At 49.3% G+C, this 15,163-nt stretch overlaps 2 protein-coding genes across 3 annotated transcripts; one reads left to right on the top strand and one right to left on the bottom strand.

The window, feature by feature from the left end:
* The first annotated feature begins 140 nt into the window (after window positions 1-140).
* On the top strand, window positions 141-5,645 carry LRRC42 (leucine rich repeat containing 42). 2 transcript variants are annotated; one of them, XM_010160269.1, is made up of 7 exons: window positions 154-626; window positions 2,577-2,708; window positions 3,742-3,860; window positions 4,272-4,360; window positions 4,441-4,554; window positions 4,711-4,795; window positions 5,174-5,645. In XM_010160269.1, the coding sequence occupies exons 1-7, from the start codon at window positions 154-156 to the stop codon at window positions 5,428-5,430; spliced, it is 1,269 nt and encodes a 422-aa protein (XP_010158571.1). In that variant the 3' UTR covers window positions 5,431-5,645. The 2 variants fall into 2 exon arrangements, with proteins under 2 accessions (XP_010158572.1, XP_010158571.1); XM_010160270.1 differs by lacking the exon at window positions 2,577-2,708 and having other exon boundaries at window positions 141-626.
* A 4,552-nt stretch (window positions 5,646-10,197) lies between these two features.
* On the bottom strand, window positions 10,198-14,129 carry LDLRAD1 (low density lipoprotein receptor class A domain containing 1). Its single transcript, XM_010160268.1, has 6 exons — window positions 14,109-14,129; window positions 13,675-13,729; window positions 12,024-12,131; window positions 11,481-11,618; window positions 11,073-11,201; window positions 10,198-10,343 (listed from the first exon to the last, which is right to left on the bottom strand). The coding sequence occupies exons 1-6, from the start codon at window positions 14,127-14,129 to the stop codon at window positions 10,198-10,200; spliced, it is 597 nt and encodes a 198-aa protein (XP_010158570.1).
* Window positions 14,130-15,163: the final 1,034 nt, after the last annotated feature.

The raw sequence follows: 15,163 nt of genomic DNA, 5'->3' as shown, positions 1-15,163 counted from the left end.
GACGGCAGTCGGCGCGCACCCCGGCGCCTCGCACGCAGGGCGACGTGTGCGGGGGGCACGGGGGTGGGTGCGGGGTCTGTCCCTGTCGTGTTTTTCCTCTGTGGCTGTCCTTGACCTGTCTGTGGTTTGTTTTTGCAGAACTGGATGTGGGGAATGTCTTACTGTCTCCACTCAGAAAGCCATTGGGATACTGGGCCGATATACGTGCGTGAAAACGGGAAGCTGCACGTGGTAAATCAGGGTGCAGGCGGCTTACAGGGTGTCACTCCCAGCACAAGACCTTTTAGGCTGTTTTCCCGAGGATTTTCGGTGGAGCTGTGTTTGAACAGGGAGGACGATAGGGCGAGGAGGCAGAGGACTGATCATTTCATCTTCACCTACACCAAGGAGGGCAACCTCCGGTACTCAGCCAAGTCCCTCTTCAGCCTGGTGCTGGGTTACATTTCTGACAATGTTGATCACATTGACTCGTTGATTGGTTTCCCAGAGCAGATTGCTGAAAAGCTCTTTTCAGCTGCAGAAGCAAGACAGAAGTTCACAGAACCGGTAACAGGACTGAGAGCTCTACAGAAGTTCACTGAAGCGTATGGCAGTTTGGTGCTGTGTTCGTTATGTCTGCGGAACAGGTAAGTGTGTTCAGTAACCAGCAGTGTCATCTCCTGGTGCTTTTTGCTAGCACACTTCCAGATTTCCCTTAAATTATTTTCTCTCAAAAAATAATACAAAAAAGCCCCTCTTGGGCTTATGACACCACCTAATTTTAATGAAATGACTTGAGCTTTACCTCACTCTTCTGCTTGCTTCCCCTTGTCTCACTCCTGTCCTACAAGTGCAGCTGCTGGTTTCATTCTAAGACACAAAACATAATGCAGGTAACAGACTACATCCATGTTACCCAACAGATCGGTGAGGGATTAAACCTGCAACTATTTTTTAACAGTAATAATCAGCATTTCCATAGCAGTCGGTGTGCTCGGTGCCTTCTCAGGTATTTCATGGGATGTGTTTGTAGCTGCTGTTTTGGCTGACAGTGCAGATGGGTTTGTTTACTGTAAGCTTGCTATACCGTTTCATTTTGGGGGCTCAGAAGATACGGTCTTGTAGGTAAGTTACAGGCTTTGAAGTCAGGCAGGTTTTACCCCAGTTTATTGAGGTTCCCATCCCCATATTGAACATGCTTTAACAAGGTTCTGATTAAGGTCCAGCACCATTTTTTCCATCCTCTCAATATCCACGTTGTCTTTCACTTCATCTTACCACGCTTAAAACTGGATTATGGTTTTAAAGCCTTGCTCCTACTGAAGTCTTTCCCAGCAATATGAGCAGTCTGTCTTCCGTCTGTACACTTGAAAAAGGGATGGTTTATCCAGTTTAAAATCAAAGTACAGGCATATTCATCTGAAGTGCCAAGGGTGTTTTGAGCACAGTAGGAATGTTTGAGCAGAGGTCAATTATTCTTTGTTTTATCCTTTAAACCTACTCCCTTTTTATCTCTAGTACAGATACTTTTTATGGGATTAATTCAGAACTGAAGTTACCTCTGGCATCTTTTGCCGTTACAGAAAGCTGAATTAAGTGTTGAGTCTTTGAAATCCGGGACGTAAGATATTAAGACATTTTCTGATTAATCTGATTTCTGAAAGAGCCCACTCTTCACACCCCCTGAGCTAGTCGTACCTCTGAAGAGCTGGCTTGCGCTCTGGCTGTACGTACCACCTTCCGCACAGCTGAATTGCACGGCAAAGGGATTTGGAGGCGTAGTTGGGTGGGCACGCTTGCAGTGGGAGGATATTAAGGTCCCCTTATTTGCCTGGCCAGAGAGATGTTCCTTGAGGGATTGAATTAGTAAGGACCCTGCGTTTCAGCAGTGAAGATGCTGATCTTTAAGGTCCCTTCCAATCCTAACCATTCTATGATTCTATGACCTCGGGGTTTGTCCTCTCATGGGGAATATAAGGTAAACTCAGGAGAGGTGAGTGAATTTGGGGTTCGTCTTGCCATGGGAACAATAAGAAGTAAACACAGGGGAGACTGGTGAGGTAGTGACTGCTACGTGCTTGTTACTGCAATTCTTCAGTGGTTTGTTCCCATCTCTAAACCTCCTGAACAGTTCCAGCACAGATGTTTGCGTGGCTGTGGGGTGAAGCAGATCAGGGAACCAGCACAGCTAGAAAAGTAGTACAGGGCCTGGGATGCAGTCGCAGCTCTAGTTGGAGTCTGCAGGTGGTGCCCTGTAGGACTTTTATCTCTAGTGAGGTATTTTATTTATGTGTATAAAAAGTAAAATTTTGCCATTTGACAAGCTAGCCAGACACGTTTGAAGTATGTTTTAAACCTGGATGAACACGGGTTTCTCTACACACTTCCTAGATACTGAAGAAGAGCAATTTGTGAAGTTGATTTACAGTAAACTGGAATATATATTTTGCGTTATTTTGAAATAATAATCTGTAAAGAAGTCCCTAATTGTGATATTTGCCAGTTGAAGTCTCGATTGTTAGTCCAGTATTTTGAATCAAAGCAAAACCATGACATTTGTTCAAGAAGACTGGAATTTTTCACCCTTCTCTTTGCAGGTACCTGGTTATTTCTGAAAAACTAGAAGAAATTAAGTCTTTCCGGGAACTGACGTGTTTGGATCTCTCCTGTTGTAAACTGGGAGATGAACACGAACTGCTGGAACACCTCACCAAAGAGGCTCTGTCTAGGTACCGATTTCTTGACACATAGCTAAAAATGACACTTCCTTTTCCTATCACTAAGCAGTTCAGAGAAGCAGGCTGGGACTTGGAGGGAAAGTTTTGCAGGCAGCAGTATGTAAGTCTGAAGATTCGGGGTTTTCATAAACCCTGTTCATGAGGTAAACAAAATACAGAATTTATTGTACACAGACCACGTGATCCAAAGCACATACTGAATTGTAAAAGGTCCCACAGATGTGCAAATTAATTATTTACGGTCTCGTGTGTTTAAATCAACTTTTTGTAATTTCCATCGGGTGGGTAAAAACGGCATCTTAAGCATTTGGAACAGTTTTACACTTTTATTTCCTTTTTTAAGAGGGAACTTTTACCAGACAAATTTTTAACCAAACCAGTGTTCCAGATGAAGATTTTTGCAAGGAGCAGGTTAAATATTTAGTTAATTAACATTTAAATAAATATATATATAATTTTGTCTGATGCTTGAAACGTAGAAAATTTTGGAACTCGTAGGCAGGACAACTGCTAATTAGGGGACGTTATGTTGTTGTAAGGTTTTGGTACATTTTGCATCAGGGTTTTGTCTTGAAGTGCTCTACGTTTTTCACTGAGTTCTGTTCAACTGTTACAATACCTCATTGCTTACCTAAAATCATTGCCCTCTCCCCTACCAAATCTGCCCTCTCCTATTCTGCCAAGCATTTTTCTCTAGTTCTGAGTGGATTTGAGATGGGCAGCCTTGGTTTAAAGGACTTCACTGTATTAAGAACCTTTTTGTCTTTTAGCAAATGCTTGTGCTCTGGGATGGGTTTGCCACCGGAGCTCAGGGACAGTGCTTCTGTCGGGCTAGCAGAGGCAATATAAAGATACTTGTTACTCCTACTAACCCAGGCTTCTTTCTTGGTACTTTTTACGGACGTTAAAGTAGGCTGAAGGGTTGGCAGAGAAACGCCCCAGCCTTCTGACACAGCGTTTTAGGACTTTGTGTAAAACTGTCTGAAGTGACGACTATAAACTGCGTTTCTGTCACTCCTCCCAGCGTAAAACGGCTTCTCCTGAAAGACAACTCCCTGTCCGACGCAGGGCTGCGCAGAATGACAGCGCCAGTACGAGTACTGAAAAAGGGACTTGAGAACCTTTTGGTATTAGACTTGTCTTGTAAGTACTTCATGGTTTAATATTAGAAGCAACCTGTATCCTTTCCGATAAAGAATTTATCCTCCTTAATGTTGAAGGAATACAGTTAATTTGATGGTTCCCATGAGCCAGTACTCAACTCCCAAATTTCACCAACAGCTTTCCAGAGGCACAGGTCACACCTGCAGTCTCAGCCACTTGCTACTTACATGAATATTTTTAACAGTTTGAGAACTGGCATTGTAAATACTTGTCTTTGGATCATTAGAGGGAAAAAGTCAGTTTTGGCTCACTTTCAAAGCATGAAGCATACCACAGAAAAAGGCCCAAACCTCCTTGTTCCAATAACAGCTTTCAGAACAAAAAGTTTCTTGTATTCTGATCATCTTTCTCCACATCCTGCAACTTAGTTAACTTTACTTGACCTTACAGGTAACCCTAAAATTACAGATGTGGGAATTGGATACCTTCTGTCTTTCAAGAAATTGAATTGTTTGGACATTTCTGGGACAGGTCTCAAGGTAAAAAAGCATCTCGGTTTCCTGGACAAGTGGAATCAAATGTTCTTCCCCTCTGACGACTCTATTTCCCTTTGTACTAGGATGTTAATGCCGTCATTAAGCGGATCCAGATGCAGATAGGCCTGGTTCACTCCAAAGTGCCTCTGAAAGAATTTGATCATAGTAACTGCAGAACGGAGGGATGGGCAGAACAGGTATGGGGGGGGGGTTTGAGTCTGATTCATTCTCTAGAAACAGTCCTTACGGAGCATTAAATCACTGAATAGGAAGACTAAGGGATAGAGCTGTTTCAAATGATATTTCTGTAAATTTTACAAGAAACATTTGAACCCTTTCCAATGTTATTTCAGACAGTTTTGCAGTGGGAGCAGGCGGTTACGGAGGCCACCAAGCCACAAGACAACTTGAGATCCAGAACAGCAGCTCTGCACTTCTGTATGTAACTGCACAGAGACCACGTGATTTGTTTTCTTTTCTACAAGCAGTGTTTTCGTACTTGGTTAAGTACAAATAGCACCTCAGGTGTGCGATTTCAGCCATTTCTGTAACTGCATTATGACGTGAGTTCTTTCGTTTGTTAGGCTGCTGGCTAACTCAAAACACAGCATGGCAGCATGCTTAGGGCAACGTGCAGTAACTGAGGTTTCTCCTTAAGATTCTGAACTTTTTTTTTTTCCCCCCTGCACACATTTCAGGGAAGCAGTCAGTATTCCAGGCTGGCGGGGCCAAAGCTATTTGCAACACAAGTACACATTTTACAGCAGGATTCTGGTTTTCCCGAAACCTAAACTTGGTGTTTGTTTTCCCCTGTAGATGGCAAGACACGCAGAATAGAGAAGGTGGTCACACGCAAGCCAGCGGAGGCAGAAACAAAAGCATCTGGAACCTTGCAGTTCTATAAGGAAAATGTTCAAAATTGCCATTTACCTTTGAAAAAGGAGGTTGCGGGCAGCCACGAATTAAAGAACAATAAAAAGAGAGCTTTGGCTGAACACGAGAGAGAAAGGACTTCCAAACAGAAGCATCTGTGCCTCACTGTGGAGGACTGGGATTTGTTAAACACCTACTGAGTCAGAAAGAAGTGGGTCGTTTGTTTTGTTGTTTTCCTTGCTGATGACAGAATTTAGACATAACCCAGAGGGAGTAACAGGAGAGCAGCACTGTTAAATCTGGTTGCTGTGACGTGCTTGGGGAGGGACAGAGGCAGGGAGCAGGTTGATGATATTACTGTATATTTTCAATACATAGTAATTTTTTCAAATAAAGTTTTTGTTGTCATCCTTAACTAATTCTTCTGACGTAGATATCATTCACAAAAAGAGCTGGTCCTATCCCTCCTCCTCTCCTGCCTCCTGAGGGGCGGAAGGATCAGCGCAGCTCGTCTGGAATGAAGCTGCGCTCTGCTTGTCGAGTGCCCCGGGACATCAGTAGTGCTGGTAGAACATAAACCTCGGCCTGCAAGTGCCAGGCTGTGCTGGTAGAGCTCTGACCTAGTCAGGAAGCAAAGAGGATACGCACAGGCCCCGGGGGAGGGAGGCAGAGAGACAGTAACCCCTCGGTAACAGTTACTGCAGAAATCCAAAGTACAAGTCCCCTGTTTCTCACTTTAGCCCAGGGAGTGAAAGCTGAAACCGCGTTACCATAGGTATTAGACACAGCAGTTGTGATACAGTCTCCCTTACAGGCAAATTCACTGCATTTGAGAGCGTTCTGTGGTTTAAAACCCGTGCGCAGCGCGCGCGCGTGCCTGCAATACCCCGACCGCGCTCCCTCCTCTAAAAACGTACAGGGAAGTTTGTAATTCAAGTATTAATGATACGCATCCGCCGTGAAAACCTGGATGCTCAGACTCATGCTGTACTGGCCTGCCTGAGGCCTGGAGTACAGCTGTAGTGCTGCTGCCCTGAGGGTTTCCATAAAAACTGAGGTGCACAGCGGGGCACTGTGTCCATCGTTGTGCTATTAAGCCTATACGGCCAAGAATTCACTACAAGTATCCTCTACTAGTGCTTATTTAGGGAATATCTTCCTTTTATGCTGCTATTTACCAGAATTCAGCAGCAAGAAAAGCAACACATCCTTGGAAATCGTGAAGAAGCTAAGAAAACGAGCTTCACCTCAAAAACAGATAAAGAGCTTAACCCCCTTTCTTTGTTCTTTTACTGCTGAATTCTCAAAAAAAAGAACCTCACAACCAAAACAAGCACACTTGCATTCAAGCCCTACGTTTTTTCCCAGAAACTCAAGGCTATTAATAGCTCCCACTGATGACTACACCAGCCCGCTGCCGAGACAAACGATGGCGCCAGGAGTGACTTAGCAAAACAGCAGCTCAACGGGGAGGAATAGACACTGGTGCTCAAGCATCATCCTTCTCCTGCAGCTGGCTTCTGCCTCAACTGCCTCCACGCATCTCTTCTGCGGAGAGCTGCTAATCCCACCAGGGCAAGACTCATGTCTTGAAGAACCGTATGCTCCACACGGGCAACGCAGCCGGGAGCCGATGCCTTGAGCCAGAAAAAGGCACGCTGTGATTTCACGCAAACCGTCTGCCCAGGTCACAGGCTTGTTGGTAAAAGAACACAGTACGGCTTTCCTTTTCAGAAGAGGTGGTTTTAGAGCACTGCGTTTCCTACGTTCTCCATCCCTGGCACAATTACTCCTTTTCTTAGGTTTCCTCCTGAGCAGCAGACTTCCTCTTTTAAACATGCCGTGCATAAATTCTAGCCTAGGAAGACTTAGGACACACATACCACTGCGTCCTCAACCCACTAATCTCTGCTCATTGCTCTCCGTAAGGCACACGGCCTCTGCTGACCAGGAAGAAGGCAGTAAGAAGGAAAACCACGTGAGGAGACTCACCCCAAAACAGATGGATCAGCCAAGTGCCTCCTTAAACTGCCCGCTACATCCCAGGCTGGCTTCTGAGTCTTGCTGCTGCTGGACTGCTGCTTCTCTCCTGGCTAGTCTCATTATGGGTGTAAATCCAGAGCAGGATGAGTCCCTGGTCCCTAACCTGAGGCCATCAATCACAGCTCTGGCCTCCCCAGAGCACTCACTGCAAGCTGACAGAGGGACATGGGTGGGAGAGCAACGCTGCGGCTCTACCCTGCAGGTACGGAGTGGGCCAGCTCCTCTGACACCAGCAAACCTTCACTGGCTCTTGGATGCAGCGATCACATTCCTGACCCCGTTTCTTTGTGGTTCAGTTCAATTACAGAGCTGAGATGGCAGAAAGGGAGGAAGGCTGCGTTTGGTTTCCTCTTTGCAGCTAGGGATATCCCCAAGCCTGCCTCTGTTTCCTCACCCTCCTGCGGAAGGAGAGAGAGAGAGGGCGGCACGCTGATCTGTCCTGCCTTAAGCCAGCACTTGCCGCCTTCATCACACCTCCCAAAGTAAGAATTCCCAGATCCCAACGTTGTCCCCATGCCACCACCTGACCTCTGCTGCAGAGGCCGAGCAGCCTTCCACACAGCAAACCTCCAACCACCCACGCTCACGCGGCGCACGCCCCCACCCCTTCCTCATCACCCCGGGAGCATCCTAGAACTCGGCGGAGGTGCGCCGTGGCTGTGACCCACAAGCACCGCACTGGAAGAACACAGCCTTTGCCATAAGGGTCAGCCAAGCCAGCATCCTCTTCCCAGCCGCAGCAAACATTGGAGGCTCCAGAAAGCCATGGCTGTCCCAGAGAAAATTTCTTTTTTAACCCATCCTGTCTGGGCTCTGTGCTGAGCCCGAGGGTTTCCTGTATTTTATTAACAGCTGATTAGTTCAATCCTTAACAACTACAGTTGTTGTTACCCACACACAGTTCCCATCATGAGGGAGGAGATTCTTCTTCCCCTCCTCTCCCACCTTCCTCTGCTGCCCCGCAGAAGGGTGCAGCAGTCGGACCCACCTGCCTCCTCCCAGCGCAGAGTTGTGCATCCTCCCACCTCAAAGCCAAGGAGCACGCAAACAACCGGCGGCTGAACCCAACCGGAATCGGAAAGACGCTCTCCCTCCCCAGGAAGGAGAGGGTACCCCAGTAGCGCTGCCTCTGAACCACCCCTCCTTGAGCTGCTCTGAAGAAATCCTGCAGGACTTCCCCATCGGAAGCCCTGGAGCGTACTTTGGGGTAACAAGAGGAAGGACAGCAACTAGTGAGTGAGGCTTTATTCACAGACCCCAGCTCAGCCTCGTTGAAGCGCTGGGTGTCTGCGACTCCCCAGTAAAAACACGCATCTCCACTTCAGGCTTTGTTTGAGGCTGGAAGCTCCCAAGTGAGAAACGTTTACCCAGAAAACTCCTACCCTCTCTTCTGCGCTGCCGTAATGTTTCACAGGCACCACGAACGCACACCATCCGTCCGGCCAGGCGCAGAGAAGGACAAGTTATTAAATGCGGCTTTGAAAGTTTCCCATCGTACTGGTTCCGTTACGCAGTTCTGCCATCTCATTCCAGGTGAAGGATCAGTCAGAAGGCTGTAAAACTCTTTTTAAAGGGTCTCCCAGACCTACAGCTGTATCCCAGCTACGAATTAGAAGAACCCTTCACCGCTGATACCAGCCGTGGTGACACGCAGTGGTGCAGTTCACAGGACAGAGAGGAAATGACTGAATGGGGGGTTATTTTTAAAGATACGTGACCTGGGATGGTGGTGGGAAGGCTATCACCTCATGTTTATTACAGGCCTAAAAAAGTAAGTGGACCCACTGTAAATGTGGGTTTTTCTCAGAGATGATGTTTTAGACACAGATGAGCCTTTCTAAAGAGCAGAGAAAGCCTGCATCTTCCTTACATTTCAGTGGCACATCCGCATCTGTATCCTGAGGGCTGCTTTGAAGGTCTGGCTGCCTGATCCTGCTCTGCTGGCAGAAGAATGCGAGGAGCAGCAAACAGACCCTGTGTCACCCCACACCGCCCCAAGAGCAGCTGCGGCACTTGGTTTTCTGCTGCTCTCCGCTCCGAGGCTGCAACTATTTTCTCTTCTTTGCCATATTCAGTGCAAACTCATCCCAGCCCCACAGCCATTCCCAACCTGCTGAGCTGCTGCTCCAGAGCTGCACCACACAGAGAAGTCCATTTTATATACACGCCGGTTCCGTGCCCTGCAGGGACAGCTACGTGGTCACAGGGACACGGTGGTTTGTCCCCCCCGCAACACCCACTTCAGTCTTCCTTGCTGTTACACTCTCCACATGGGCCTTCGTGGTTTGAGAAGAGCGTGGGAGGTGGCCTGTGCAGCAGCTCCCCACTCCGTCACCCTCAGCACAGCGTTCCTGAGGAAGCGTCCTGGGAACATCAACACAGAGCCTTCCAAGCTGCTGCTGAAACCATCTGCAGATGCACTTTGAACACAAACACAGGCTTCTCCTCCTCCCCACGTGGAGCATGAAGATGTGCTGGAGGGAAGCGCCAACCCCAGGGCTAGACAGGCTCCCCTCGCTCAGCTCCTGCTCTTCAGGGTAGCTCTCCATGTACCTCCACCCGGCTGCCCGCAGAGGTACCAGGATGTCTGCACTGGAGGGACCCCTTGGCCAGACACAGGATCTGTGATGCCAGCAGCCTCCGCAACCCACGGAGACATCGAGTCGATGCTGCAGGACAGTGCTCTGCCCCTGTGGAAAGGACTCACCCTCACATGTCAGGAGAACCCGCAAAGGTGTCCCATGACCGGTGTCCAGCCCTTCGTCCCTGGCTCGGTGTCACCGCGTGCCAGTCAGCACGCTGCTGCTGAGGGCTTGCTTGGGTTGGAGCTTCCCCAGCAGGTGGCAGAGCAGGAGGACACCAATGCCTAAAGGTGACTATGCAGGAAGCACCCTGAGGTCTCCAGTGCTGCAGGTTCCGAGACTTCATGGCCTGCACAGATACTCGTCGGACCAGCTGAGGCAGTGCTGGATGCCGTCCCGGCAGAGTCTCCTGGGGATGCAGGAGCAGTACTCGTAGAGCACAGGGCTGCAGCTCCACCACTCGGACCCACACGGGGGGCAAGCAGCCACTGAAAGCAGGGAACAGAAACGCTGCTGCTGAGCTCTGCCCTCCTTACTTACACAGGTAGCTCCCCTCCCAGCCCTGGCACCTACAGAAAATCTAACTGGTGACACCCCCAAGTCTGTGAACCCACCAGAGGACACTCGATGCTACGTCTGGGAGACAAGCAGGGAGTGTGGCACTGTGATGGCCTGCGTGGCAGACATGCCATGCTGGGAGGAACAACTAGGTGCAGTGTATTTTGTTAACAAGCTGCTCTAGAGAAAGCTGCTGATACAGGCAGGTCTCACCTGAGGTTCAAAACCCCACGGGTGACAGCAACAAATCCGAGGGAAGGATCTACCTGGCATGGAAGCTGCTGAGGCCTGCTCAGCCATTCCTATCTCCTGGCCAAGAACCAAAGGCCAGTGTGAATGATAGCTGCTGCCTACAGCTACACAACCCAACGAAACCGCTCCACACTCAGCAAGCCACAGGAGGAAGGGGGCTGGGAGCAATGTACAGGGCCTTTACCCTCATGGTTGCCACCCGGCTTCAACACAGAGCCCTTGGCAGGTGGTGGGAGGGAGGCCGCATGGTTTGTACTCATGTCCTGTCACAGCTATTTTGTGTTTCAGCGGTGGATGCCAGCCTCCCGGCCTTTCCAGCAGCACCAGTGAGCACCACACCTACGCAAGCTACTTTGATCCATCAGCAGAAAAGGCCTCTTGCCCAACAGCTGCCAGAAGAGACTTACAGCTCCCCATCTCGTCAGAGCAGTCTCCGCAGTCGTTCATCCCGTTACACCTCCGATCGGCATAGACCCAGTATGCAGCATTACTACAGCGGAAAACCAGGTATCCCGGAAGGCTGTGGGGCACGTCGCCTGCAAGGGCAGACACACAGGACATGCTTAACTCCACCAGGAATCATGGTTAAAAAATTAGAATAGGAAAAGCAGAGGAGCTTGGAATCTTTGATTCCTGGAACTCCTGAGGGGTTTTGGGTAGCTCTGTCTCTCTGCATCTGCCCTACAAAGCCTCTACCAGGCTCTCTGCTCTCGCAGGCATCCGGAAGCGCAGAGCAGGATTAGAGGGACGCTGGCTGCTCAGTCTCACAAGAGGAAGGACAAGGTGGGAAGGACAGAGACAACAAAAGCGCTCACCACAGAGTTCCTCCTGCTCATCCTCTCTGTTCCTGCAGTTGTGGGCGCTGTCACAGACCTGACTGGCTGGGATGCAGGTCTCTCTGTCATCGCACAAGAAGCCTGTCCGGTTACTGGAGGCTGTGCAGAAGCGGTTCACTGAAGAGAAAGCCAGAAATACTTTATTTTCCAACATATTCATGGATCAAGGGGAAAAAAAAAGAGGATTTCCAAAATTCATTTGTTGTTCTGGAAATAACCCGGGGCCAGGATTAATCTCTGGTAGGTCCATGGCAGAGTCGGAAGACTATGCCAATGGTCTGAAGCATGACCAGAGCACCCAGTTACCACAGCCCTATGGAGCAGGACACCGTAGCCGAGGAATTGCTTGTGGCAACTTGGGCTGTGCAAAGACGGCACACAGCCCCGCATTGCTCCGCTGGACCCTTTCCTTCTGGCCTGCACTGGGAAGCACCACTTCAGGCACAGTGACGGACACAAAGGCTCTTCTCATGCAACGTCATTTTTCCACCTCCCTTCCCCAAAAAAAAAAAAACTGCCAACCTGGGGCATGTAGCAGAAGTCCCAGTGCACCCGCCAACGCCACGGCAGCCACGAGGATGAGCAGCACTGTGGCAGAGATGCAGACGCGCCTCCATGGCCGGCGGCAGCCTGTTGGGAGGCAAGAGCAAGAGGTGAAGGGATGGGGAAGGCTCTGGCAGGGCTGAGCAGGGTGGGGGATTTTGGAGGGGAACAGCACAGAGCCATGAGGGTGATGTTTTGGGGGCTCTGGCAGGGCCTCTGCTGGAGTTTAGGGGATGATAGTTGGGTTTTAATAGCCAAACTCCAATGGTTAGCACCTCCTCACAGGGAATTTTGCTGCTTGCGGTGTGGAAGAGCCTGTGCTGCTGCTGCTACGGAGCGCTGGGATTGAACGGCATGAACGCCACGTCTCCATTGGAGCTCACCCGACGCACCTGGATGCGGAAGGGTGGAGACATGCCCGACCCCATGGGACGGCAATGCCGTTGTCACAGCAGGAGCAGCTGAAACACAGGGCAAGTCAGCGTAAGGCTGGGAAAGGTGTCCTCCCAGAGCCCACGGCAAATCTCCCCAAGAGCTAAAATTTCATCTTACAGTGCTTCGGGCTTTCTGCCTCAACCAGGATTTTAGTGCTGCAGCAGAACTGAATTACCAGCTCAAAATGGTGAGAACTGGCCAAAGAGCAGCGCTTTCCCTTCCCAAAGACACATTCAGGGCACTAAGGGCAGTGACCTTCCCAGGACTCCAACTCTCAGGAAGTCACGTATGTAAATCAAGTTAAATCCGGAAGCTGAAGGCCAAACCCACAGTCATTGCAATCCAACAGCAGCGCGCGAGAGCGACGGCGATCAGCTGCCCTCATCTCGGCTCTCTGCAGCACCAGGGCTGCGTCTCTAAGCCAACACCATGTTTTCTTGCGTTCCTTTAGATTTCCAGACCAACACAATAAAAATTGATGTGATCTGCTGAGAAACATGTAACTGGTCACTTGAGACAACCCTGGATGAATAACTGGATTTTGGCATTTCTGAAATTTGATGGAAAAGTTAGAATTTGTCTTAGTTGTGCTTCACATTTACTTGGTTGCTGTGTTGCACAAACGCGAGCGAAGGCACGGCCTGTGCTCAACGGTGAAGTGATCCCCGTGGCAGCAATCACCCCCCCACCCCCAGTCACGCTTGAGCGGGAACCAAATGCGGAACATTTCAGCTTAAAAAGTGGTGAATTACGGCATGCCTGTGTCAACACGACAACACCTTTGACCAGAAAGCACACCACTTGCAGACACCAATAGGAAATAATGGCAGTGATGAAATGTTGTTGCAACCTGATCTACAGGTTTGCTATCAGTTCTGTTTGATCTCATCTTTTCCTTCTCAACATGGACAAAAATTGCTGAAGTTTGACTATTAAAACACATAGCAAGTTCACAATGAGCCGTCTGACAGACAAGGTCTACCTGTCGTCCTACTAAGCCATAAGATTGCCAACTCCAGGCCAAAGAGCAGCTTAAGTTTATTAATTTTATAGTCTGGACATTTCACTACACAGAAGGGAGGGACATCAGTCTCAACAGACCATAAATACTGGTGGTATTTCACATTACACAGGGAGTTTCAACTGATTTATACCTTAACAATAAAAATGTTAAGCTTGGTGGTTTATTTATTACCTCTTTCTTCAGAGGAGGACTTTGTTGAATCAGAAGTAGCTACATCACCGTTTCTCTAGAAGGAGAGGAATAAAAGCCTGTTTACAGAAGCAGCAAGCAGTCACCGCACCACCTTTCTACCATCTTATCCAAGAATATGTAACGTATTCCTTCATTTTTACATCCAAGCAAAAATCGTCCCGGTGCAAACGTGGCCCAGATTTAATTCACAAAGCAATCAACCAGATGACCTTTTAAATCTCATCCATTTGTGAAACACACACTAACGCAAGTCTAGAGCTTTATGTCAACGCTTTCCTTTTGTATCACATTAAGTAGAAACCGCGCGAGATCCCACAGAAATCAGCGATAAAGAGCTCAGGCAGTGCTACCACGAACGCGTGTACTTCAGGAAACAGCCGCACCGAAGGTTTCCCTGAAGAGAAGGGCCGTACCTGGGGGTGAGTTCTGTTCATGTTTTCCAGAGCTACAGCCCTCACGCAGCTCAGAGGACCGCAGGGAGTTTTCTGTGCCTCCACACGAGCGATGTTACCAGGATACAAAGCCCAACAGAGGCAGGAAAGTGAGGAGCATGCTGCCGCCCAGGCACGCAAGCAGGAGGGGACGGGAAGGCAGAGCCGAGCCTGTGTTCCAGATCCGGTGGAAGTGGGGTTTCTGGTTTGCTCCTCATTCCTCCTGGCTCCATCTTGGCTTCACAACAGGGCATGAGGCAAATCACAAAGGACACGGAGATGCTGGATGTGGAGAACGCTGCTGCCAGTCCCCATACCAGTTTGGGAGGGTGAACGCTCACCCAAGCCCATGCCGACTGCATTTACCCTGCTGTGGGTCAGGGAAAACCCTGGGCATAATGAAAGCCTGAGGGGAGAGAGTCTGAGCGTCTCCATGCAAGTCTCCTTTCTCCCCACCTCCTTCCCAGGACAGAGCCGGCGCGCTGACCTCACAGCGGCATCAGCCTGGACTCGATTACATTAACACGGAGTTCGTACACGCTGCTTGCCAAGGGCTCTGCCACCCCTGCCCTCGCCTGCTGAGGGCAGCCAGAACGACACGCGGTCTCTCTCCTTTGGCACTGCAACACCGATCTGTCCAAAGCAGAACTTCCTCATGGGAATACAGCACCGTTAAACCTGGTGCTAGAAAGCTCTCCTGTTCCAAGGTGGATTTTGGGTGGAAACACCACATAGCAAACAGTCTGCGGGCACCTGCTACAACACAGAAGAACAACAGACTAAGGGTTAAAACCCGCGTACCTTAAATTCTGGAGCTGTTTCTCTTTCAAGAGAAAGTTTAAGTTTCTAATCAGACTTGATGCAGCAGGACTGTTTGGAGCCTTCAGAAAGCTTACTAGGTGCTTGTGAGGCTGCCGAGTCCCATGTTAGAGCCAGCTCCAGCAGGCTAACTGTGCACACCCCATGGAACAATCTACAACGGAAACGTTTAGAACGCGGAGTAAACCCACTCTTAGAGGCAAATGTCTGTAAGACCT

The sequence above is a fragment of the Eurypyga helias genome, unplaced genomic scaffold, assembly GCF_000690775.1.
Source record: "Eurypyga helias isolate BGI_N326 unplaced genomic scaffold, ASM69077v1 scaffold17041, whole genome shotgun sequence".
Classification (NCBI taxonomy): Eukaryota; Metazoa; Chordata; class Aves; order Eurypygiformes; family Eurypygidae; genus Eurypyga; species Eurypyga helias.
The sequence above is the reverse complement of the archived record's forward strand: the minus strand, read 5'-3'. Positions and strand labels throughout refer to the sequence as shown.